Source organism: Hoplias malabaricus, chromosome Y (genome assembly GCF_029633855.1).
Source record: "Hoplias malabaricus isolate fHopMal1 chromosome Y, fHopMal1.hap1, whole genome shotgun sequence".
Classification (NCBI taxonomy): domain Eukaryota; kingdom Metazoa; phylum Chordata; class Actinopteri; order Characiformes; family Erythrinidae; genus Hoplias; species Hoplias malabaricus.
Genome location: NC_089820.1, coordinates 57,006,674 through 57,033,522, shown reverse-complemented (window position 1 = coordinate 57,033,522; position 26,849 = coordinate 57,006,674). Strand labels below are relative to the sequence as shown.

Genomic DNA, 26,849 nt, shown 5'->3' with positions numbered 1-26,849 from the left:
AGGACGAGCTTTAAAACACGAACACACAACCAGCCTCTTCTTCCAGTGTATAAATACCCACTGTCAGTGCTTGCTCGTAGCCACTTGTCCTGGATTACAAAATGATGATGAATCTCCTCCTAGCTGTGCTCCAGGTAAAGACAACTAGGCTCATTCTGTTCGAAACTGAATTGTATTTTATGCGTAAAAAGGATTCATGTTAATAATGCTGTAATATTATATCTGTATCTCAAATATCACTTCAGGTCTTGGTCACAGTGAGTGTGACGTCATCGTTGCAGGATCCTGACGCTGGAGACTCAACATGGTCATTTTCTGGTGTGCAGAGCTTATTGTATTGAGTTTGGTGTTGTCCTACAATGTCTTGAACGTAACATGGACTGCAACTAAACTCCTGCTGATGTGGAGACTGTTGTGGATGATCATGAAATCATTCGTATTAAATGTATATGTCATGTTACTTATGAACACATTCATTATTAACATACTTACTGTTCTTCATAATAAAGAGCCCTACCAAGACGTTCCAGTTCTGCAGTTTCCAGAGTCTTCTGTGGAGTTGAAGAGGAGAAAGAGAGAGTGGGCGATTCCACCAATCAACATCCCAGAGAACGTCAGAGGACCTTTCCCCAAACAGATAGCTCAAGTGAGTAGAACTGATCTCTAACTAAAGCTGGAAATCTGTGTTTATTTTATTTTGTACTAAAGTGTCTCTCTGTGTCCAGATCAAGTCCTCTAAGGCTAAAGATGTTAAGATCACATACAGCATCACTGGAGGAGGAGCAGACCGGCCCCCAGTGGGACTTTTCACCATAAACAGAAACACTGGCTGGCTCTACGTCACAAAGCCTCTAGACAGAGAGGTCAGAGATAAATACTGGGTAAGAGTTGTTGTTTCTTTACTCCAGTGGAGCATTTCACAGTTCATCCCAGTCGCCCTGTGGCTGTATGGTTAGGTGAATTCAACAGGTCTTTTTTTCTGCCAATTTCAGCTTCAAGTCCACACTGAGGCAGCAGAAGGTGAAGGGGAAGCTCCTATGAAGGTTGTTGTCAATGTGATTGATATGAACGACAATAAACCTGTCTTCACTCAAGACACTTTCCGTGGCTTTGTTCCAGAAGCTGCAACACTAGGTATCTATGTTACTGGCATTAAGTGGGTTAAATTAGACCAAGGATTCTCAGTGTTTTTCACCATTAAACCATTGTTGGGATAAAAACAATTCATGACCCCACAACTTTAATTAAATGACTTTGAGGGTGAACTGTTGAATTCTGCTAATGTAGGTCAAAGGTTACTTTACTGGACAGAAACTGACCGTATCACATTTGTATTTGTGAGGCTGAAGTACAGAATCAAAGCATTGTTCACATATAAAAGAAGGATTGTTTGGTGGGTCTTTAGAGGATAAATATTCCTGTGCATCACGCACAATAGACAACAGACCCCTGGGTTAAAAAACCTTGATTAAACCAATGACTTGTGGATTAAAGATGTCTATATTTCACTTACTGTCTCTGAAGGATTTGAGTTCATGAAGGTGACAGCCACTGATGCAGACGAACCCAACAGTGACAATGCTGATATCAGATACTCCATCATCAGTCAGACGCCAACAGAGCCACATCCAAAAATGTTCGACATTAATCCTGTGACTGGAGGCATTCGAGTGGCCGCTAACGGACTGGACAGAGAGGTGGGAGCACAAGTCAGGTTTATAAACGCTGTGTTGAGTTTAATGAATGAAAACAGCATCAGTAAAGAACATGATCTCTTTCAGAAACATCCTAAATACACCTTGGAGATTCAGGCCGCAGACATGCAGGGCCATGGCCTCAAAACCACTGGAAACGCTGTTATTACTCTGGCTGGCAAAAACAACCACGCACCTCAGTTTGAAAACACCTCGGTAAGAGAGAGAGTGAGAGAGATGATATTTTCACATGGAGTGCACCAACAACAGTTACTCCAACAATGGATTAAGTTTTATGTTGTTTTCTAAGTGCGTTTTGCAAGTTTTAAATCTAGTACATGTCCAAATGCTGCATGTGAGCCTATGTTTCAGCAGAAGTTACCTCCGAACTGTGAATGTAAATGTCTCTGTGATTCAGTACACTGTCTCAGTGCCAGAGATTGCACTAGGAGCAGTGGTGGTGAAGCTGCGAGTGAAGGACGAAGATGAACCTCAAACACCTGCCTGGACAGCCAGGTTCCGCATTATTAACGGAACAAGTGATGGACTTTTCAGTGTCAGCACTGGACCTTGCAAACAGGAGGGGATCATCACCACTGCTAAGGTATTTCAGAGCCTCTACACTCTCAGGAAAACTGTCAGTTGTGGTACTTTTAAAGGAACACTATGTAGTATTTTTCCCTTCAAATTAAAGTTTAAAAATGATTGTGACGCTTCGTTGACACGTAATAGGGAGAAGGGGTCCTCTGTTATTGCTACTCTGCGCTCAGCACTTCAGAAACAGCACTATGTAGCTTTTGTAGAAGGATAGGAAACCACCTCCACTCTTCTCCCTCACCACAGATTTCAGTAGGGTGCTGTAAAAATTCATTACAGTAGGTGGCGCCACAGGAGCCAAAAAGACCCCAAATATTAGCTTACCTTGATCCTTTAAGGGTGCACATTCAGTACTTATTTTAGGGAACATAACTGTACAATATTTAATACTACTTGTAGGTTTTTTAGTTGTGTGGATTTCATATGACTACTTACATGTCCAGGACTTATACATTGTTGTTTAATTTAGCCACAATTCAACTGTGTTCTTCTTGTAAGTTTTTCTGTGTATGATTTATTTTCCCACTCAGCCACTGGACTTTGAGCAGGAGAAGCAGCACACTCTGCTGGTGATTGTGAAGAATGACATTCCTTTTAGCCAACCTCTGCCCACTTCCACTGCCACCGTCACTGTGAATGTTCAGAACGTAGTGGAGCCAGAGGAAAAATGTAAATGTGAAGCTTAAGAAACAAAATGTTCCTAATGTTTCCATTCCTTACACCGTGAAATGATCATGTATGTCCTGGAAAAACGAAAAACACTTTATAAAAATGACCGTGGAACCATGAATAAATGAAACATAATAAACCATGTGATGTGTTGACTTTGAGGAAAATGTGTTTGTGTGAAAAGTCAGTAAATATTGGGGTATGTGTAAAACTGAAATGAAAGTGGAAATGTAAGAGGAACATGGTAAACACTCTTGTAACATCTTCTTATTGTTGAGGGAGGAGCTGAGACATAAGGAAGGAAAGTCAGATAAATACACACATGTGGTGTGTATAAAAAGTAAAGTGAAGTAATGTGAATTCAGTACAAAAATATATAAAAATCAGTTGTGTAAGAAGTATAAAAATTCAGCTAAAATCAGTTCAGTTTAAAAGGAGTTCTTCAGTAAAAAGTCAGTTTTCTCAGTAAAGGAAATCAATTTATTCAGAATAAATAATAAGAGCACATTTAAAACAATAAGAGCGTGTATAAAACAGAGTTTAAAACAATTACTTTACTGTTAAATTAGTTCATTAATCATCTTTGTTGATGAGTAGAAAAACAGTAATAATTCACAATTGGAACGGTTCATTCCAGTGGAACATGAGATCTGCAACCGATTGTAATTTGTCTAATCAGACAGTAGGGAGAGCGCTCTGTGGTTTTCCACACCCTGCAATAAATACAGCAGTGAGGAAAAAAACACAACGTTAGAGTCTCATATATTATCTCCCCTTTTCAGGTATAATATTGTATTAAATGCGTTTTTTACCATAAAACGTTGAACATAAACATTGTTTGGAGATACAGGTGTGTTGATATTTTCATTTCTGTTTGTTAAATGTACTTAAAAACCCCATTCTTGTGGCTGGCTGTGTCAAGTTCAGTCAAAGCAGAGTAAAAGCTATGAGGTCTGTGGAGTGGAAAATGTGAGTAAGTGTGCTGCCTCTTTAGTGAATGTACATTGACAAAGGTCATTTTATCTATTTAATTTGTGCTCTAATGTGTGTGAGAATGACTTCTAATACTGAATATAAAATGGTTTATGTGCCCAATTCCTCAGTTTGTTTGCCTTGTGTGTAAACACACTACTTGCAACACAGCAGTGATGAAACACCAATGTAGTGGAATTTGTAATGCACACTTTACGGTGGCATAAGCACTACATTGCGGAGTCAATGATAATGAATTATTATTTTATTAATAATTAATTATTTAATTCATTTTGATAACCTCCATGTTTGGGAGTCATTAAATAATATGTAGTGTCTTTACCTGTCTAATTTTACCTTAGACAAGTAGGTCATCATGTTAGATGACTTTACAGATTATACAGCAGAATTAACTAGAATTAATTATTATTAATGAATTATGCTAATTGATGTGCCGTAGGTTCTTGGCTCTGAAATTGAATCTGAACTAGAAGTAATAATTCTATACAACAAAAGTGCACACACAAACATATAACCAAGGATTGGTTTTATCACACAAGTGGTTTATTAATAATAATATCAAATAATGCAGATTGATTATACATTCATATAATGAAATGGATTACAGCGATACATGAGGGAACAGGGAGATTAATATATGAGGGAATTTCTCTATGATAATTACCCTAAATTCTAGAAAAGGCTATAGTTTATCCCAGCGAGCATTCAGCACCAACCCTGAGCAATGAAAGGAATGTGACCTTACATATCCCTGGAGATGGACTGGAGATAGCTGGGAGTATGACGCTGATGTGCAGTGCTTTCCGGCACAACTTCCTGGAGAATTGCAGATGCAGGCCTTGTAGTAAGATAAGATTGGAGCTTCTCTTGCTCCTGATTGTTTCCTGTACCTTGGTAGTGACATCACATAAAATTTATGACCCTTGACAAGACAAAAGCTTGAAGCCCATCCCTTTTTTTGAATGAAGGGCCAGGATTCTGAATCATACTTTTGCAATATAAAAGATTATATGTTAACACAAACTAATATCATTAAGACAACCATGTTTTACATAATTATTAATCAACTACACACATAGTATGTGGCTACCTTGGTTCTACATGAATTCATATAAAACAAAAATGACTTTAAACACATGTAAATTAATCCCACCCATTTTGATTGTTCAAATGGAATTAATTTCAAACAGGTGTGCACATATGTAACTTCAAATTGTTTTAAACCAATGGGAATTAAAGTTTAATTAAGGTTAAACTGATTCTCAGGAGTGTCTCTCTGCATTCTGCATTTGAGAAGAGTTCCATGATCCCCCAAGACCCTGTCATAAACTTTCCTTGAAAGGACCTATAGTGTCAGTTTTATGACTCTCTGACACAGACAGCCAGGCACCAATTTGGGGCTAGTTCTTTCTGAAAAGCTTATCTCAAATTCCCATCTTGCTGGTGTGGTTCGGAGATGTCCCTGAACTAAGAGAGGTCCTTCGGCATAATAAGGTAACTTTGGCATATGAAGTCCCCAAAAAGTATAATATCTTTTACCGTTCATTGCGGCACTGTGCGCAGCAGGTAGGTGTCGCAGTCACACAGCTTCAGGGGCCTGGAGGTTGTAGGTTCGATTCCCGCTCCTGATGGCTGTCTGTGAGGAGATGGTGTGTTCTTCCCGTGTCCGCATGGGTTTCCTCCGGGTACGCGGTTTTCTCTCACAGTCCAAAAACACACATTGCAGGTGGATTGGCGACTCAAAAGTGTCCTTATTTGTAAGTGTGTGAGTGAATGTGTGTGTGTGTCTGTGTTGCCCTGTGAAGGACTGGCGCCCCCTCCAGGGTGTATTCCCGCCTTGCGCCCAATGATTCCATGTAGGCTCTGGACCCACCGCGACCCTGAACTGGATAATAATAATACATTTTATTTTTGGCGCCTTTCAAGACTCTCAAGGTCACCGTATATAAGAAAACCAAAGCAAAACAACAGGTATAAACAAAGCTATTTAAAGCAGGCTAATTAAAGAGATACATAAAATCAAAGGACTAGGCTAAAGACTGTATGCTGTCCTGAACAGGTGGGTCTTGAGGCGTGATTTAAAAAATGTTCAGGGAGTCAATATTACGAATGTCTGGTGGGAGGGAATTCCAAAGACGGGGGGCGGTGCGGCTAAAAGCTCTAGACCCCATGGTGGTCAGTCAGGCTGGAGGGACAGTGAGACTGATGGATGAGGAGGATCTAAGAGTCCGGCAGGGTCTGTTTATGTGGAGGAGCTCTGTGAGGTATGGTGGGGCAAGGTGATGGATGGCCTTAAAAGTAAACAATATGAGTTTAAAATCAATGTGAGATTTAACAGGGAGCCAGTGGAGCTGTTGAAGAACAGGGGTGATGTGATCAGTGGATGGAGTTCTAGAGATAATACGGGCTGCAGCATTCTGAACCAGTTGTAACTTATGAAGGGACTTGAAGGGGGGACCAGATAAAAGAGAATTGCAATAGTCCGCCCAAAAAATGGATGGGCGGTTGCAGATAATGAATGAATGAAAAGTCTGTTACACCAAATGTCTCTGGAGAACTTGTTGAATATATGTGATTTCCTAAACATAATTGGACTGAGCAGGAAAAAGGTTTCTGGCAAAACACGTATGTCACTAACTTCCCATATCATCCAGTGGATGAGTTGGAGGACAGTGGTATGTCAGAATTCCTGATGTTGAAAGACAAGTTCTCTGAAGTGAGTGCCCCAAATTGAGAGTACCTCCTCAGGTACTGGGCAAACAGGTGAGAGGGGAAGACTGTACTGAGAAGTAGCTGAACTGCAGAATGCATTAGAGCAAAAGAAAAGAAAGATATATCAAGCTACTGTCAGTGACCCTGGTGCAAATAGTGCTCCATCTCAGTTGTACAATATAATAGTGCTCAAGATACACCCATAGGCCTGCAGTTATGAAGCTACTTTAAGGGGATGTCTCAGTTAACTTTACCCACACTTTTTGTGTTCACATTTTCAAGGAAAGAGTGCCACAGAACTCTATAAACAACTGACCTCTGAGTTCAAGAGTAGTAAGAAGAGCCCAAAGAAAATTCCTCATGCACCCTAGATTTGAGACAAAAAAATTATGTTTGCCAGATAATAAGCAAATCAGGCCTTAATATTGACCCAGCATTAGTCCATGTTCCAACAGACTGTACTGACTGGACTCCAGAATATTGGTATCAAAATGGATATGCAGTCCCTTCCCTTAGATTTAAAGACAACAGATGAATGATTGCTAGAAAAGCTGAACACAGCATGTGTGAATGAGGTGAAAAGACAAAGAAAAGAGGAATCTTGTGCTACAGCAAGCTGCTGTTGTCCATCCAGTCCATTCCGAAGGGAAAACAGTTGCAAAGCAATACCCTACAAAACAGGAATCCAATAGAGAAATTCCAGTGAGGGAATTATGGTCGTGAGTGCAGTTACATTCTGAATTAACTGCAGATGATTTACTAAGATCTACTAAGTAAAGGAAAGAGGACAGTACAGTAATTATCACGAGATAAGATAAAAGCATGTATGAGTGTCTCTAGCTCTTTATTTGAGTCTCATTTTGTTAATATTTAATAAGTGGAGAAAACAGGACTTGGTCAGTTGTTAATGTCAGTGGCAGATGACAGAGATGAAATAAAACACCTAAATGACAAACACTAGGACGGGCAGCAGAGGAAACTCACCAAGGCTTTGCTTAATTCATCATTCAGCAAACAACATTCATCATTAGATCAAAAGGTCTTGAATGGAGTGGTGGAGTTCAACAACAAAATGAGCAAATGCTTATATGATCTCAGCAGGAAACAGACGACAGGAAGTGGGTCACACTGAAGAAATCCTCCCTAATTCCTAAGTTTGTACTCTTTAGTCAACGCTGTGTCCTGCTAGAGCTGACCTGGACAACAGTAAGTGCTGTCATTGGGAGGTGGAGACATCTAGGAGCAACAGCAGCTGGACGCAGCTCACCGAATCAGAATGGCTGAGTGAAAATATCATGGAATGAGGCCAAGCAGCCACACAGACCTGAGATTCTGGAGCACTGGAACCGTGTTCTCTGGCGGTCTGACAGTGTATAATCTACAAGAAGCCTGGAAAACGAACCTGAAAATCAGGTTTGTTCAAGGTTTTAAATACGTTCTGTTGTCTCTGTAAATTCCAAAGGCCACTTTGACCAGTGAGCACTCCACTTATTGCTTAATTTCAACCCCCGTATGTGCACTTTGGGTAAACAAAGAACATGAAAATGCTGATGTACTTCAATCTGTATTTAACAAACATTTCACAACACTGTAGCTGCAGAGAGGACGAGCTTTAAAACACGAACACACAACCAGCCTCTTCTTCCAGTGTATAAATACCCACTGTCAGTGCTTGCTCGTAGCCACTGGTCCTGGATTACAAAATGATGGTGAATCTCCTCCTAGCTGTGCTCCAGGTAAAGACAACTAGGCTCATTCTGTTCGAAACTGACTAGTATTTTATGCTTTAAAAGTTTTCATGCTAATAATGCTGTAATATTATATCCGTATCTCACATATCACTTCAGGACTTCAGATTTATGCTAATAATGTAATACGTATATTTATGTATCTCCTTATCTTACATATCACTTCAGGTCTTGGTCACAGTGAGTGTGACATCACCGTTGCAGGATCCTGACGCTGGAGACTCAACATGGTCACTTTCTGGTGTGCAGAGTTTATTGTATTGAATTTGGTGTTGTCCTACAATGTGTCTTGAACGTAACATGGACTGCAACTAAACTCCTGCTGATGCACAGCTTTTTCATGCTGTGAGGAGACAATGTTGTGGATGATCATGATCATGAAATCATTCGTATTAAATGTATATGTCATGTTACTTATGAACACATTAATTATTAACATATTTACTGTTCTTCGTAATGAAGAGCCCTACCAAGACGTTCCAGTTCTGCAGTTTCCAGAGTCTTCTGTGGAGTTGAAGAGGAGAAAGAGATGGAGTATTCCACCAATAACCATCCCAGAGAACGACAGAGGACCTTTCCCCAAACAGATAGTGCATGTGAGTAGAACTGATCTCTAACTAAAGCTGGAAATCTGTGTTCATTTTATTTTGTACTTAACTGTATTTCTGTGTCTAGGTCAATTCTGATAAGTCTAAAGATGTTAAGATCACATACAGCATCACTGGAGAAGGAGCAGACCTGCCCCCAGTGGGACTTTTCACCATAAACAGAAACACTGGCTGGCTTTATGTCACCAAGGCTCTAGACCGAGAGGCCAAAGATAAATATGTGGTGAGAGACATTGCTTCTTTACTCGATGTGGAGCATTTCAGAGTTTATCCCAGTCGCCCTGTGGCTGTATGGTTAGGTGAATTCAACAGGTCTTTTTTTCTGCCAATTTCAGCTTCAAGTCCACGCTGTGGCAGCAGAAGGAGTAGGGGAATCTCCCCTGGAGATTATTGTTAATGTGATTGATATGAACGACAATAAACCTGTCTTCACCCAAGACACTTTTCATGGCTTTGTTCCAGAAGCTGCAACACTAGGTATCTATGTTACTGGCATCAAGTGGGTTAAATTAGACCAAGGATTCTCAGTGTTTTTCACTATTAAACCATTATTGGGATAAAAACAGTTCATGACCCCACAACTTTAATTAAATGACTTTGAGGGCGAACTATTGGATTCTGCTAATGTAGGTCAAAGGTTACTTGACAGAAACTGACCACATCACATTTGTTGTTCTTGAGGCCAAAGTACAGAACCAAAGCATCGTTCACATATAAAAGAAGAATCGTTTGGTGGGTCTTTAGAGGATAAATATTCCTGTGCATCACGCTCAATAGACAACAGACCCCTGGGTTAAAAAACCAGGATTAAACCAATGTCATGTCTATATTTATATATATCAGATGTCTATATTTTTCTCCTTCGTTACTGTCTTGGAAGGATTTGAGTTCATGAAGGTCACAGCCACTGATGCAGACGACCCCAACACTGACAATGCTGAAATCAGATACTCCATCATCAGTCAGAATCCAGCAATGCCACAGTCACACATGTTCGCCATTAATCCTGTGACTGGAGCCATTCGAGTGGTCGCTAAAGGACTGGACAGAGAGGTGAGAGCACAAGTCAGATTTATAAATGCTGAGTTGAGTTTAATGAATGAAAACAGCATCAGTAAAGAACATGATCTTTTTCAGAAATATCCTAAATACACCTTGGAGATTCAGGCCGCAGACATGAAGGGCCATGGCCTCAGAACCCCTGGAAAAGCTGTGATTACTGTAGCTGGCAACAACAACCACGCACCTCAGTTTGAAAACTCCTCGGTAAGAGAGAGTGAGAGAGATGATATTTTCATATTCAGTACAACAGTTACTCCAACAATGTTGGTGCTCTATCCTGGGTGAAACCCTAGTGCCCGATGCAGTCCTCCAGATGGAGAGTCTTTCCTTGTTGAGAGTATGCTGTGCACATTTGGCTGCCACGTCTTGCCAGTGTGTGCGGATTGAATGTTGAATAGAAAGATGTTCTAAAAGTATACTTGGGTTTCCAAAAAGGTGCTTTACAAGTGTAACCAAAACTAAATTAAACAATTGATTTATCGGGACTTTCTTCCTTTGTAAAAATTTTCTCATACATAAATCTCATCAAATCTTTATTTCTTCTGTATAAACGTGGGTGCAGCTGCATGTGTGTAGAATCATCATACTCAAAGCCAAGCAAAGCCTAGACGGTCATAATTTTGCACTCAGTGCAATTAAGAAGAGTTGGATATTCTTAATTAAGAACTAATCATACACTATCAGTACCTGATCTCACAAAATTTGCTATAGTTGAATGTCATTAAAGCAACTCAGAAATATTCCAGTATCTACTGTTAAACTTTCACAGAAGAGTCAAGACTGTAACCAAATTAAACAGACACATGCACCCTACAGAAACCCTATGTTTCAGCAGAAGTTACCTCCAAACTGTGAATGTAAATGTCTCTGTGATTCAGTACACTGCCTCAGTGCCAGAGATTGCACTAGGAGCAGTGGTGGTGAAGCTGCGAGTGAAGGATGAAGATGAACCTCAAACACCTGCCTGGACAGCCAAGTTCCGCATTCTTAACGGAACAAGTGATGGACTTTTCAGTGTCAGCACTGGACCTAGCAAACATGAGGGGATCATCATCACTGCTAAGGTACTTCAGAGCCTCTACACTCTCAGGAAAACTGTCAGTGGTGGTACCCTTAAATTAACACTATGTAGTATTTTTACCTTCAAATTAAACTTTAAAAATTATTGTGACGCTTTGTTGACGTGTAATAAGGAGAACGGGTCCTCAGGTATTGCTATTCTGCGCTCAGCACTGCAGAAACAGCACTAGGTAGCTTTTGTAGGAGGATAGGAAACCACCTCCACTCGTCTCCCTCACCACAGATTTCAGTAGGGTGCTGTAAAAATTAATTACACTGGGTGGCGCCCCAGGAGCCAAAAAAAACCCCAAACCTTACCTTGCCTTGATCCTTTAAGGGTGCATATTCAGTACTTATTTTAGGGAACGTAACTGTACAATATTTCATACTACTTGTAGTTTTTTTAGTTGTGTGGATTTCATATGACTACTTACATGTCCAGGACTTATACATTGTTGTTTAATTTAGCCACAATTCAACTGTGTTCTTCTTGTAAGTTTTTCTGTGTATGATTTATTTTTCTCTCTCAGCCCCTGGACTTTGAGCAGGAGAAGCAGCACACTCTGCTGGTGATTGTGGAGAATGACATTCCTTTTAGCAAACCACTGCCCACTTCCACCGCCACGGTCACTGTGAATGTTCTGAATGTAGTGGAGCCAGGTGAAAAATATAAATGTGAAGCTTAAGACGCAAACTGTTCCTAATGTTTCCATTTTTTACACCATTGAATAATCAAAAAACCTCAAGGAAAAATGAAAAACACCTTTATAAAAATGACTGTGTAACCATGAATAGATTAAACATAATAAACCATGTGATGTGTTGACTTTGAGGAAAATGTGTTCCTGTGAAAAGTCAGTAAATATTGGGGCATGTGTAAAACTGAAATGAAAGTGGAAAAGGTAAGAGGAACATGGTAAACACTCTTGTAGCATCTACTTATTGTCGTGGCAGGAGCTGTGCATAAGAAAAATCAGATGAATATACCAGAAAAACACGCAATTTCCTTTCCATAAATAAAGTTGAAACATATGTAACACACATAGGTGTGGTGTGTATAAAAAGTAAAGTGAAATAATGTGAATTCAGTACAAACATCTATAAAAATCAGTTGTGTAAGAAGTATAAAAATTCAGGTAAAGTCAGTTCAATTTAAAAGGAGTTCTTCAGTAAAAAGTCAGTTTTCTCAGTAAAGGAAAACAATTAATTCAGAATAAAGAACAAGAGCACATACAATACGAGCATGTTTAAAACAATTACTTTACTGTTAAATTTAGTTCATTAATCATTTTTGTTGATGAGTAGAAAAACAGTAATAATTCACAATTGGAATTAGGTTCATTCCAGTGGAACATGAGATCTGCAATCGATTGTAATTTGTCTAATCAGACAGTAGGGAGAGCTCTCTGTTGTTTTCCCACACCCTGCAATGAATACAGCAGTGAGGAAAAAAACAAAACGTTAGAGTCTCATATATTATCTCCCCTTTTCATTTATAATATTGTATTTAATACTTTTTTACCATATAATGTTGAACATAAACATTGTTTGGAGTCAAGTGCAGTCAAACCTGTGTCTGTGGAGTGGAAAATGTGAGCAAGTGTGCTGCCTTTAGTGAATGTACTTTGACATAGGTAATTTTATTTATTTAATTTGTGCTCTAATGTGTGTGAGAATGACTTCTAATGCTGAATATAAAATGGTTTATGTGCCCAATTCCTCAATTTGTTTGCCTTGTGTGTAAACACACTACTTGCAACACAGCAGTGATGAAACACCACTGTAGTGGAAATTGTAATGCACCTGTTGGGGTGGCATAAGTACGACGGAGTTTTAGGGCCACAGCGTTGAAAAAAAAAAAAAAAAAAACATTTTGAGATTAAAGTCAGAATTCCGAGAAAAAAATCTCAGAATAATTCTGAGAAAAAAAGTCGGAATAATTCTGAGAAAAAAGTCGGAATAATTCTGAGAAAGAATCTCGGAATAATTCTGAGAAAAAAACTTGGAATAATTAACTGTGTATAATGGGGCAGACACAGTGTAATTGTGGGATGCAGTGTGTTGCTTAAGTCATACTATGGTATAGATTTCAGGAATAAACACTCAGTTCAAACATTAATTATTATTTTATTAATAATTAATTATTTAATTCATTTTGATAACCTCCAAGTTTGGGAGTCATTAAATAATATGTAGTGTCTTTACCTGTCCAATTTTAGCTTAGACAAGTAGGTCATCCTTTTAGATGACTTTACATTTTATACAGCAGTATTATTCATTCATTCATTATCTGTAACCACTTATCCAATTCAGGGGCACGGTGGGTCCAGAGCCTACCTGGAATCATTTTTCGTCACAAGGCGGGGAATACACCCTAGAGGGGGCGCCAGTCCTTCACAGGCACAGACACACATTCACACACTTTGGAGTCACCAATCCACCTACCAACATGTGTTTTTGGACCATGGGATGAAACCGGAGCACCCGGAGGAAACCCACGCGGACATGGAGAGAACACACCAACTCCTCACAGACAGTCACCCAGAGCGGGAATCGAACCCACAACCTCCAGGTCCCTGGAGCTGTGTGACTGTGACACTACCTGCTGCGCCACCGTGCCGCCACAGCAGGATTAGCTAGAATGAATTATTATTAATGAATTATGCTCATTGATCCGTCATAGGTTCTTGACTCTAAAACTGAATCTGAACTAGAAGTAATAATTCTATACAAGAATGGTGCACACACAAACAAATAAACAAGGATTGGTTTTATCACAGAAGTGGTTTATTAATAATAATATCAAATAATGCAGATTAATTATACATTCATATGATGAAATGGATTACAGCGATACATGAGGGAACAGGGAGATTAATATATGAGGGAATTTCTCTATGATAATTACCCTAAATTCTAGAAAAGGCTATTGTTGATCCCAGCAAGCATTCAGCACCAACCCTGAGCAATGAAAGAAATGAGACCATGTGACCTTACGTATCTGTGGAGATGGACTTGAGATAGCTGGGAGTATGACGCTGACGCACTGTGCTTTCCGGCACGACTTCCTGGAGAATCTGCAATTCTCCAGGAAGACTTGTAGTTGCAGCCGCGAGTGTTCCTTTTCTCCCGAGATTTTCAGATACAGTGACAACTCCGTCAGAGCTGGTGGTGTTCTGAAGGTCTCTGTGGGGATTCTCCGTCATCGCTGATCTGCTGCTTTGTGAGAGACAGTCCCTGCTGGTCTCTCCTGGGCAGGTCTCTCCTCATCTCAGGAGGTCATTCTGAGGGTGCGTGTGGCCGTCTTTTTCGTCGCTGGTCCGGAAGCTCTGTCAGAGGTCTCCTTCATGCTCTGGGTGTGGCGTTGAATTCTTGCTGGAATAACTACAGCCCTGTTTACTATAGTTCTCTATTAGGGACAACATTAATATAGAACTAATGTCTATTTGGACCACGTTTATGGGGCAAGACTGTTTAGGAAAGCCATGAGAGTCTGACGCCTGCAGAGGAGCCTGCAGAGTCATTTCAAAACCAAAGTCATTTTCTTCTTTAGCCCTGAAATAGGCTAAAAGACAAACAGTGTAAAGCGAAGAAAGGTACAGAAGAAGCAGAGCAAAAGAAAGCATTTGGCGCCCCTGGGTTTTAACCAGAGTTTAGAAAACCCACCTTTAATACCGATTGGATAAGATTGGAGCATCTCTTGCTCCTGATTGGTTGTTTCCTGTACCTTGGTAGTGACATCACATAAAATGTATGACCCTTGACAAGACAAAGGCTTGAAGCTCATCCCTTATTTGTGAATGAAGGCCAGGATTCTGAATCATACTTTTGCGATATAAAAGATTATATGTTAACCCAAAGTAAAATCATTAAGACAACCATGTTTTACATAATTATTAACCAACTACACACATAGTATGTGGCTACCTTGGTTCTACATAAATATATAACACAAATGACTTTAAACACATGTAAATTAATCCCACTCATTTTGATTGTTCAAATGGAATTAATTTCAAACTGTTGTGCACATATGTAACTTCAAATTGTTTTAAACCAAAATTAAATTAAAATTAAGGTTTAATTAAGATTAAACTGATCCTCAGGAGTGTCTCTCTGCATTCTGCATTTTAGAAGAGTTCCATGATCCCCCAAGACCCTGTCATAAACTTTCCTTGAAAGGACCTATAGTGTCAGTTTTATGACTCGCTGACACAGACAGCCAGGCACCAATTTGGGGCTAGTTCTTTCTGAAAAGCTTATCTCAAATTCCAATTTTGCTGGTGTGGTTCAGAGATGACCCTGAGCTAAGAGAGGTCCTTCGGCATAATATAGTAACTTTGGCATATTAAGTCCCCTAAACATATAATATCTTTTATTAAAATTAGTAATCTGTTCATTTCCGCTACACCACATTTGAGTCTTCTCATTTTATTATCTCCCCTTTTAAGAGGTACAACATTTGAAGGCACTGCTGGGACATCCTCTCAGAGGATGGATGTCATTCGGGCAGACAGCCTCTGATGGAGCTCATACCGGGGTGAAGGAAGCTTTGCTGTAGTGAGGATAAGACGAGGGAGCTGAAGAATGTGCACCTTAGCTGAGACCAAAAGACATCAGTTACATCAAGGCGAGTCTAATCTTGCAGCAAGAGTTCAATTTCCTCAGTGGCAACAATGGCAGAGGTGCTGTAGAATTTGCAAATAGTGAAAAGCCTGTTATACCAAATGTCTCTGGAGAACTTGTTGAAAATATGTGATTTCCTAAACGCATCTGAACTGAGCAGGAAAAAGGTTTCTGGCAAAACACGTATGTCACTAACTTCCCATATCATTCAGCACCTAGATAGAGAGGAAGTGGATGAGTTGGAGGACAGTGGTATGTCAGAATTCCTGATGTGGAAAGACAAGTTCTCTGAAGTGACTGCCCCAAATTGAGAGTACCTCCTCAGGTCCTGTTCAAGGGGTGAGAGGGGAAGACTGTACTGAAAAGTAGCTGAACTGCAGAATGCATTAGAGCAAAAGAAAGCAAGATATATCAAGCTACTGTCAGTGACCCTTGTGCATATATTGCTCCACCTCAGTTGTACAGTATAATAGTGCTCAAGATACACCCATAGGCCTGCAGTTATGAAGCTACTTAAAGGGGATGTCTCAGTTAACTTTGCCCACACTTTGTGTTCACATTTTCAAGGAAAGAGTGCCACTGAACTCAATAAACAACTGACCTTGAGGTCAAGAGTAGTGAGAAGAGCCCAAAAGAATTCCTCATGCACCCTAGATTTGAGACAAAAATTTCTGTTTGCCAGATAATAAGCAAATCAGACCTTAAATTTGACCCAGCATTAGTCCCTGTTCCTACAGACTGTACTGACTGCCCTCCAGAATATTAGTATGAAAATGGATATGCAGCCCCTTCTCTTAAATTTAAAGACAACAGATGAATGATTGCTAGAAAATTGGCTTATCACAAGATTGGCTTATCACTCCAACATGGCGCCCTCCTTGGCGAACGTGTTTGCTCGCTCTGCTCTTGAGTGCTGGCTTTTTCTTCTTTTTTGGGCCCTTTATACTCTTTCTAAAGTGCACAAAGGCCATGCAATGCTAACATATGACAGACAAACGCGGCTGGACATTGCATCTTATAATCACTTTCATTTTACCGGTGTTATTCCACCGGAGCTACAACACACTGTTCGCTCAAACAGCCGAAAACAGGACTTGATCAGTTGTTAATGTCTGTGGCATTCAACAGGTTATTTTTTTCTGCCAATTTCAGCTTCAAGTCCACACTGTGGCTGCAGAAGGAGAAGGGGAAGCTCCTATGAAGGTTGTTGTCAATGTGATTGATATGAACGACAATAAACCAGTCTTCACCCAAGACACTTAGCATGGCTTTGTTCCAGAAGCTGCAACACTAGGTATCTATGTTACTGGCATCAAGTGGGTTAAATTAGACCAAGGATTCTCAATGTTTTTCAACATTAAACCATTGTTGGGATAAAAACAATTCATGACCCCACAACTTGAATTAAATGACTTTGAGGGCGATCTGTTGAATTCTGCTAATGTAGGTCAAAGGTTACTTTGAGGCCAAAGTACAGAACCAAAGAATTGTTCACATATAAAATAAGGATTGTTTGGTGGGTCTTTAGAGGATAAATATTCCTGTGCATCACTCACAATAGACAACAGAGTTAAAAAAACAGGATTAAACCAATGAGTTGTAGATTAAAGATGTCTATATTTCATTTACTGTCATTTACTGAAGGATTTGAGTTCATGAAGGTCACAGCCACTGATGCAGACGACCCCGACACTGACAATGCTGATATCAGATACTCCATCATCAATCAGACGCCAACAGAGCCACATCCAAAAATGTTCGCCATTAATCCTGTGACTGGAGCCATTCGAGTGGCCGCTAAAGGACTGAACAGAGAGGTGGGAGCACAAGTCAGATTTATAAATGCTGAGTTGAGTTTAATGAGTGAAAACAGCATCAGTAAAGAAAATGATCTCTTTCAGAAATATCCTAAATACACCTTGGAGTTTCAGGCCGCAGACATGAAGGGCCATGGCCTCAGAACCCCTAGAAAAGCTGTGATTACTGTAGCTGGCAACAACAACCACGCACCTCAGTTTTAAAACACCTCGGTAAGAGAGAGTGAGAGAGATGATATTTTCATATTCAGTACAACAGTTACTCCAACAATGTTGGTTCTCTATCCTGGGTGAAACCCTAGTGCCCGATGCAGTCCTCCAGATGGAGAGTCTTTCTTTGTTGAGAGTATGCTGTGCACATTTGGCTCCCACGTCTTGCCAGTGTGTGTGGATTGAATGCTGAATGGAAAGACATTCTGTGCTGTGTTGACTGTAAAAGTATACTTGGGTTTCTAGAAAGGTGCTTTATAAGTGCAAAAAAACTAAATTAAACAATGGATAATGTTTTATATATTTGTAATGCATTTTGCAAGTTTTAAATCCAGTGCATGTCTAAATGAGAACTCAAGAACTCGTACCCTAAAACCTTCCAAAAGATAATAAGATTGGTAGCTATAAGGAGATCCAAGAGGTTGTACTGGGGGAACAGACAATGACTGTCTTCCTTTGTAAAAATTTTCTCATACATAAATCTCATAAAATCTTTACATCTTCTGAATACACGTGGGTGCAGCTGCATGTGTATAGAATCATCATACTCAAAGCCAAGCAAAGGATAGAGGGTCATAAATTTTCATTCAGTGCCATTAAGAAGAGTTGGATATTCTTAATTAAGAACTAATTATCCACTATCAGTACCTGATCTCACAAAATTTGCTATAGCTGAATGTCATTAAAGCAACTCAGAAATATTTACAACAATATACAACATTTGAAGGCACTGCTGGGACATCCTCTCAGAGGACAGATATCATTCAGACACGCGGCCTCTGATGGAGCTCATCCCGGGGGGAAGGAAGCTTTGCTGTAGTGAGGATACGACGAGGGAGCTAAAGAATGTGCACCTTAGCTGAGACCAGATGACATCAGTTGCGTCCAGGCGAGTCAATTCACAGTCTAAAACCCATCCCGATCATCAACCAATACACAATGTGCAAGACATTATGGGCAGCTTTGGTGGCAATTCCTGGTATTCATTGTTAGATCAGTGCAAATCCTATCACCAAGGTTTAATGTCAGAAGAGACCAAACGCTGACCGCTTCTGTGACTCCATGGGACCAGTGCAGCAACAGATGAGTTACTGTCTCTGACTTTACATCTACATAGTATTTTATTTTGTACATGGAACATGTAAAACACTCAGCTCACCTGATCTTAGAGTGCCTTCCATTTGATTCTGTACATAACAGGAATCCAACAGAGAGATTCCAGTGAGGGAATTATGGTCGTGAGTGCAGTTACATTCTGAATTAACTGCAGATGATTTACAGCAGATCTACTAAGTAAAGTAAAGAGGACAGTACAGTAATTATCACGAGATAAGATAAAAGCATGTATGAGTGTCTCTAGCTCTTTATTTGAGTCTCATTTTGTTAATATTTAATAAGTGGAGAAAACAGCACTTGGTCAGTTGTTAATGTGGGTGTCAGATGACAGAGATGAAATAAAACACCTAAATGATAAACACTAGGACGGGCAGCAGAGGAAACCCCCCAAGGCTTTGCTTAATTCATAATTCAGCAAACGACATTCATCATTAGATCAAAAGGTCTTGAATGGAGTGGATGGAGTTCAACAACAAAATGAGCAAACACGTATATGATCTCAGCAGGAAACAGATGCCAGGAAGTGGGTCACACTGAAGAAATCCTCCCTAATTCCTATGTTCGTACCCTTGCTAGAGCTGCCCTGGACAACAGTAAGTGCTGTCATTGGGAGGTGGAATCGTCAGCTCACAGAATCAGAAAGGCTGATTGAAAATATCATGGACTGATCTGGAGAAGCCAAGCAGCCACAGAGACCTGAGATTCTGGAGCACTGGAGCCGTGTTCTCTGAACTCAGGGTTCAGGGTTCAGTGTCTGGCGGTCTGACAGTGTATAATCTACAAGAAGCCTGGGAAATGAAACTAGAATCAGGTTTGTTCAAGGTTGTAAATAAGTTCTGTAGTCTCTGTAAATTCCAAAGGCCACTTTGACCAGTGAGCACTCCACTTATTGCCTCATTTCAACCCCCATATGTGCACTTTGGGTAAACAAAGTACATGAAAATGCTGATGTGCTTTAATCTGTATTTAACAAACATTTCACAACACTGTAGCTGCAGAGAGGACGAGCTTTAAAACACAAACACACAGCCAGCCTCTTCTTCCAGTGTATAACTACCCACTGTCAGTGCTTGCTCGTAGCCACTGGTCCTGGATTACAAAATGATGGTGAATCTCCTCCTAGCTGTGCTCCAGGTAAAGACAACTAGGCTCATTCTGTTGGAAACTGACTTGTATTTTATGTTAATAATGCTGTAATATTATATCTGTATTTCACATATCACTTCAGGTCTTAGTCACAGTGAGTGTGACGTCACCGTTGCAGGATCCTGACGCTGGAGACTCAACATGGTCACTTTCTGGTGTGCAGAGCTTATTCTATTGAGTTTGGTGTTGTCCTACAATGTCTTGAACGTAACATGGACTGCAACTAAACTCCTGCTGATGTGGAGACTGTTGTGGATGATCATGAAATCATTTTTATTAAATGTATATGTCATGTTACTTATGAACACATTCATTATTAACATATTTACTGTTCTTCATAATGAAGAGCCCTACCAAGACGTTCCAGTTCTGCAGCTTCCCGAGTCTTCTGTGGGGGAGAAGAGGAGAAAGAGAGGGTGTATACTTATTCCACCAATATACATCCCAGAGAACGACAAAGGACCTTTCCCCAAACAGATAGTGCAAGTGAGTAGAACTGATCTCTAACTAAAGCTGGAAATCTATGTTCATTTTATTTTGTACTTAACTGTATTTCTGTGTCCAGATGAAGTCCTCTAAGGCTAAAGATGTTAAGATCACATACAGCATCACTGGAGAAGGAGCAGACCTGCCCCCAGTGGGACTTTTCACCATAAACAGAAACACTGGCTGGTTCTATGTCACCAAGACTCTAGACCGAGAGGTCAAAGATAAATATGAGGTAAGAGACATTGCTTCTTTACTCCAGTGGAGCATTTCACAGTTCATCCCAGTCGCCCTGTGGCCGTATGGTCAGGTGAATTCAACAGGTAATTTTTTTCTGCCAATTTATTTCAGCTTCAAGTCCACGCTGTGGCTGCAGAAGGAGAAGTGGAACATCCCTTACCTGATCTTGTCGTTGTGTTTGATATGAATGATAATGAACCAGTCTTCACCCAAGACACTTTCCATGGCTTTGTTCCAGAAGCTGCAACACTAGGTATCTATGTTACTGGCATTAAGTGGGTTAAATTAGACCAAGGATTCTCAATGTTTTTCAACATTAAACCATTGTTGGGATAAAAACAATTCATGACCCCACAACTCGTCAGTTAATTAAATGACTTTGAGGGTGAACTGTTGAATTCTGCTAATGTAGGTCAAAGGTTACTTTACTGGACAGAAACTGACCGTTTCACGTTTGTATTTTTGAGGCCGAAGTACAGAACCAAAGAATTGTTCACATATAAAAGAAGGATTGTTTGGTGGGTCTTTAGAGGATAAATATTCCTGTGCATCACTCACAATAGACAACAGACCCCTGGGTTAAAAAACCTGGATTAAACCAATGAGTTGTAGATTAAAGATGTCTATATTTCATTTACTGTCATTTACTGAAGGATTTGAGTTCATGAAGGTCACAGCCACTGATGCAGACGACCCCAGAACTGACAATGCTGATATCAGATACTCCATCATCAGTCAGACGCCAACAGAGCCACATCTAAAAATGTTCGACATTAATCCTGTGACTGGAGGCATTCGAGTGGCCGCTAAAGGACTGGACAGAGAGGTGAGAGCAAGTCAGGTTTATAAATGCTGAGTTGAGTTTAATGAATGAAAACAGCATCAGTAAAGAACATGATCTCTTTCAGAAACATCCTAAATACACCTTGGAGATTCAGGCCGCAGACATGCAGGGCCATGGCCTCACAGCCACTGGAAAAGCTGTTATTACTCTCACTGACATCAATGACAACGCACCCCAGTTTGAAAACACCTCGGTAAGAGAGAGTGAGAGAGATGATATTTTCATATGGAGTGCACCAACAACAGTTACTCCAACAATGGATTATGTTTTATGTTTGTTCTATAAATGCATTTTGCAAGTTTTAAATCTAGTGCAAGTTCAAATGCTGCATGTGTCTAGAATCATCGTGCTCAATGCCAAGCAAAGCCTAGAGGGGCATCATTCAATGGAGCTCCATTCAGTACTATTGGGAAGTGATGTTGTTGGAGTTAGAGTGATATTTTTAATTAAGAACTAATTATCCACTCTCAGTACTCGATCTCCCGAAATTTACTATAGCTGAATGTCATTAAAGCAACTCAGAAATATTCCAGTATCTACTGTTAAACTTTCCCAGAAGAGTCAAGGCTGTAACCAAATTAAACAGACACATGCACCCTACAGAAACCCTATGTTTCAGCAGAAGTTACCTCCAAACTGTGAATGTAAATGTCTCTGTTTTTCAGCACACTGTCTCAGTGCCAGAGATTGCACTAGGAGCAGTGGTGGTGAAGCTGCGAGTGAAGGATGAAGATGAACCTCAAACACCTGCCTGGACAGCCAAGTTCCGCATTCTTAACGGAAAAAGTGATGGACTTTTCAGTGTCAGCACTGGACCTAGCAAACAGGAGGGGATCATCACCACTGCTAAGGTACTTCAGAGCCTCTACACTCTCAGGGAAACTGTCAGTGGTGGTACCTTTAAAGGAACACTATGTAGTATTTTTACCTTCAAATTAAAGTTACAAAATTATTGTGACATTTTGTTGACAGCAGGTCCTCAGGTATTGCTAATCTGTGCTCAGCACTGCAGAAACAGCACTATGTAGGTTTTGTGGGAGGATAGGAAATCACCTCCACTCTTCTCCCTCACCACAGATTTCAGTAGGGTGCTGTAAAAACGAATTACACTAGGTGGCGCCCCAGGAGCAAAAAAAACCAATCCTTAGCTGGTGTTCCTTTAAGGGTGCGTATTCAGTACTTATTTTAGGGAATGTAACTGTACAATATTTCATACTACTTGTATGTTTTTTTTTTGGTTTTTTTTTGTGGATTTCATACAAGTACTTACATGTCCAGGACTTAAATATATAGTTGTTTAAATTAGCCATAATTCAACTGTGTTCTTTTTGTAAATATTTTTCCCACTCAGCCACTGGACTTTGAGCAGGAGAAGCAGCACACTCTGCTGGTGATTGTGGAGAATGACATTCCTTTTAGCAAACCACTGCCCACTTCCACCGCCACCGTCACTGTGAATGTTGTGAACATAGTGGAGCCAGAGGACAAATGTACATGTGAAGCTTAAAAAACAAAATGTTCCTAATGTTTCCATTCCTAACGAAAAACGAAAAACACTTTATAAAAATGACTGTGGAACCATGAATAAATGAAACATAATAAATCACGTGATGTGTTGACTTTGAGGAAAATGTGTTCCTGTGAAAAGTCAGCAAATATTGGGGCATGTATAAAACTGAAATGAAAGTGGAAATGTAAGAGGAACATGGTAAACACTCTTGTAGCATCTTCTTATTGTTGAGGGAGGAGCTGAGACATAAGGAAGGAAAGTCAGATAAATACACACGTGTGGTGTGTATAAAAAGTAAAGTGAAGTAATGTGAATTCGGTACAAATATCTATAAAAATCAGTTGTGTAAGAAGTATAAAAATTCAGCTAAAATCAGTTCAGTTTAAATAGAGTTCTTCAGTAAAAAGTCAGTTTTCTCAGTAAAGGAATTCAATTTATTCAGAATAAATAATAAAAGCACATTTCAAACAATAAGAGCGTGTATAAAACACAGTTTAAAACAATTACTTTACTGTTAAATTAGTCCATTAATCATCTTTGTTGATGAGTAGAAAAACAGTAATAATTCACAATTGGAACGGTTCATTCCAGTGGAACATGAGATCTGCAATCGATTGTAATTTGTCTAATCAGACAGTAGGGAGAGCTCTCTGTGGTTTTCCCACACCCTGCAATGAATACAGCAGTGGGGAAAAAACACAATGTTAGAGTCTCATATATTATCTCTCTTTTTCGGGTATAATATTGTATTAAATGCATTTTTTACCATAAAATGTTGAACATAAACATTGTTTGGAGATACAGGTGTGTTGATATTTTCATTTCTGTTTGTTAAATGTACTTAAAAACCCCATTCTCGTGGCTGGCTGTGTCAAGTTCAGTCAAAGCAGAGTAAAAGCTATGAGGTCTGTGGAGTGGAAAATGTGAGTAAGTGTGCTGCCTCTTTAGTGAATGTACATTGACATAGGTCAAACAGGTGAGAGGGGAAGACTGTATTAAGAAGTAGCTGAACTGCAGAATGCTTTAGAGCAAAAGAAAAGCAAGTTCTCTTTCAAGCATTCATTTCGGTGTCTCACTATGGGATAGGCCCCCTTCGCGTATACCTCAGAAGCTCTATTACACTACGACAGCCCCTGGGCTGGCTGACAGCTGTGATGCTCGGGCGCCACCCCCAATATATAATACGGAGCACGACATCATAACCTCATTCAAAACCTTCTTCTCGCTTCACTCCAGAAGCCTTCATTCTCTCTCCTCTCACGACACCTAAGCTTCACTGTCCGCAGACGGGTTTGTTGGTTTGTCTCCAAACAACGGCTATGTAGCTAACGGGCCCTGCTAACTAACCACCATGTTAGTTGCGGCTTTCGGCTACTCGTTAGCTCTTGTGCTTGCGGTACTATTTGGTCACCACACCAATTGTTTCAAACAGCACAGTCTAAGCACAATTTAGCACACCAGCTAAATGGCTGCAGCAATGCAGGCGGTGTCTATTGGGGATGGAGAACCAGTGTGGACCAGCAGCAGGTCTGCTCCATTTGTCTCGGGCTGCGACATGCCTAGGCAGCATTGAATGACCCGCGTTTTACCGTTAAAAGCCTCCACTATAGGCTTGCACGCCAAACCAATTTTTCAGACGAGGACCCCCTTGTGTCCGGCGCTACCATTACGCCGACTTTACAGCAGGCCACCATGCCCGTTGAATCGTCCACCCTGTGGATCTTAGCTGGGGTGATCAACTCAACTCCCTCGCCCCTCTGCCCACCCTGCTAGACGCAGAGGATGAAGAGGCAGAAGAGGACTATGAGGATGGCGGTTCAGAATTTCTTGTCTCTGATGAGGATGTTGAATTCGAGGACTCTGTTTCTCCACCCCGCCCAGATAGCAAAACACCCTGGTGCCATGCAGGCCACTAATGACCCAGATGGGACGCCACCATCGCCCCTTCTATGTGTGGATCTGCAGGATGTGCTCAAGCGCGCACATGACAAGCTGGACATCCCGTGGCCAACCGTGCAAGCGGAAACTGCAAAGTCATGCTACGAGGGGAAGAGACTGCCACGGGCAAAACAGGCTGCAAGACAGTGATGGAGAATTAGGAAAAAGTGAGCATATGAAAAACATATGAATCCACTTATTCATAGATCAGGCATGGGACATTTCCCCAGAGGCAAGAAATATAGAAAACATGAGACTAATAAACAAATAATATAGAGACATGATAATTATTTTAAACAAATGAGTTTTATGGCAAAAAATAAAATTAAAATGGTCAAAGGGATACTTGAGATTAAAACTCTGGCCTGAACTCTGTAGGAGAAAAGGAGAATGGTGTAGCATGAGATTGATTGGTACAGTATGATAAGACATCCTTAGAAGATAAGGGTACCATTTTAATTGGGGTCCTATGGAATGCAACCTAATTAAAAAAAATAGGAGGGGCGAGATGATCTCACCCCAAAAAGTGTATGTAAACTGTGGTTTTCAGTATGTCAGTGTGAGTGAGTCTGCAGGAGGCCTTCTGGGACTGCTCCCCAATGCTTTAAGAAAATAAAGAACCTGCTGATCTTCCAAGAGGTCGTCTTTCAAGTATTTTTTAAGAACTTATTCTTTCAAGTATTATTGTTAGACTAGATACAAGATTAACATGTCGTGGTAACAACAACAGCTACTCCCCATATTTCCTGAACTAGTGGAGGAGTTAGCTACTTTCTGGAAGGAGAAGCCATTTACTGGCAAAACTCCTATTCAGTGGGGGATCTTCCCTCGAGATGGAAGGTATGCCTGCGCATGCCTCCAATGGAGCCCCTGCCGCTCAGCAACCAGCAACCCTACGCTACCCTCTAAAGCTGACCGCTTTCAGTCTAACATGACTGAACAGGCTAATAAAGCAGTGGCGCTTTCCGTGAGAGCCCTGAATGCCATCTCCATGCTGACAGCCTACCAAGCTGAACTGCAGGACGAGACATCAGCCACGCCAGGTCTGTCTCAGTGGAAAGAGATTTGTGTGGTCACTGACCTCGCCCTCCGTCTCCAGAGATGCGCAGTCATGAAACATTGCCAGAGTCAAGGAGAGGTGCCTGTCTGTTATCTTGATAGCTCCGCATTGGCCAGGCAAGCACTGGCTGGCGGAGATCATACAGATGCTTCAGGGCAACCCCTGGCCCCTCCCGCTACGCAGAGATTTGCTGGCGCAAGCAAGGGGAGAAATTGATCACCCACACCCAGAACGTCTGGCTCTATGGGTATGGCCCGTGAGTGGTTTAATTTAAGCATAACAGGGTTGCTGCTGAATGTGATTGAAACCATTCAGAATGCTAGAGCTCCATCCACCATATCCGTACAAGTGGCGGATATTTGCGCAATGGTGCTCAGACAAACTCGAAACCCTGTTTCAGTGCTCTGTCAGGGTTATATTAGCTTTCCTCCAAGATTTGATTGACAAAGGCAGATCATTTTCCACTACTAAAGTTTACCTGGCAGCTATAGCAGCAAGCCATGTGGGCTTTGAAGGGAAAACTGTGGGGCAACACCCTTTGGTGTGCTGTTTCATGAAGGCGGCACGGAGTAGATTGCCGCTCTCCAAACCTGTGTCTCCATCTTGGGATTTGGCCTTGGTGCTGGAGGCTATGTCAGTTGCACCTTTTGAGCCACTAGACCAGGTGGGCTTTAAGGTTTTGTCTTTTAAGTCAGCACTTTTGCTATCCCTGGC

The 26,849-nt window shown here is 40.7% G+C and overlaps 1 protein-coding gene across 1 annotated transcript; it reads left to right on the top strand.

Moving 5' to 3' along the window:
* Positions 1-23,552, top strand: LOC136678477 (uncharacterized). Its single transcript, XM_066656530.1, has 28 exons — positions 1-134; positions 246-318; positions 510-646; positions 726-881; positions 993-1,134; positions 1,525-1,697; positions 1,782-1,910; positions 2,113-2,298; positions 2,822-2,971; positions 8,582-8,654; positions 8,876-9,009; positions 9,089-9,244; positions 9,357-9,498; positions 9,902-10,074; positions 10,159-10,287; positions 10,962-11,147; positions 11,673-11,822; positions 14,418-14,498; positions 15,981-16,020; positions 17,413-17,597; positions 20,140-20,212; positions 20,404-20,543; positions 20,623-20,778; positions 20,895-21,036; positions 21,437-21,609; positions 21,692-21,820; positions 22,293-22,478; positions 22,979-23,552. The coding sequence occupies exons 1-28, from the start codon at positions 102-104 to the stop codon at positions 23,132-23,134; spliced, it is 3,783 nt and encodes a 1,260-aa protein (XP_066512627.1). The 5' UTR covers positions 1-101; the 3' UTR covers positions 23,135-23,552.
* The last annotated feature ends 3,297 nt before the right edge of the window (positions 23,553-26,849 follow it).

Coding starts and splice junctions, on each gene's coding strand:
- LOC136678477 (XM_066656530.1), top strand. CDS start 102: ATGATGATGAATCTCCTCCTAGCTGTGCTCCAG. Junction 882..992: donor AGGTCAGAGATAAATACTGG/GTAAGAGTTGTT, acceptor TGCCAATTTCAG/CTTCAAGTCCACACTGAGGC. Junction 8,655..8,875: donor CTCAACATGGTCACTTTCTG/GTGTGCAGAGTT, acceptor TTCGTAATGAAG/AGCCCTACCAAGACGTTCCA.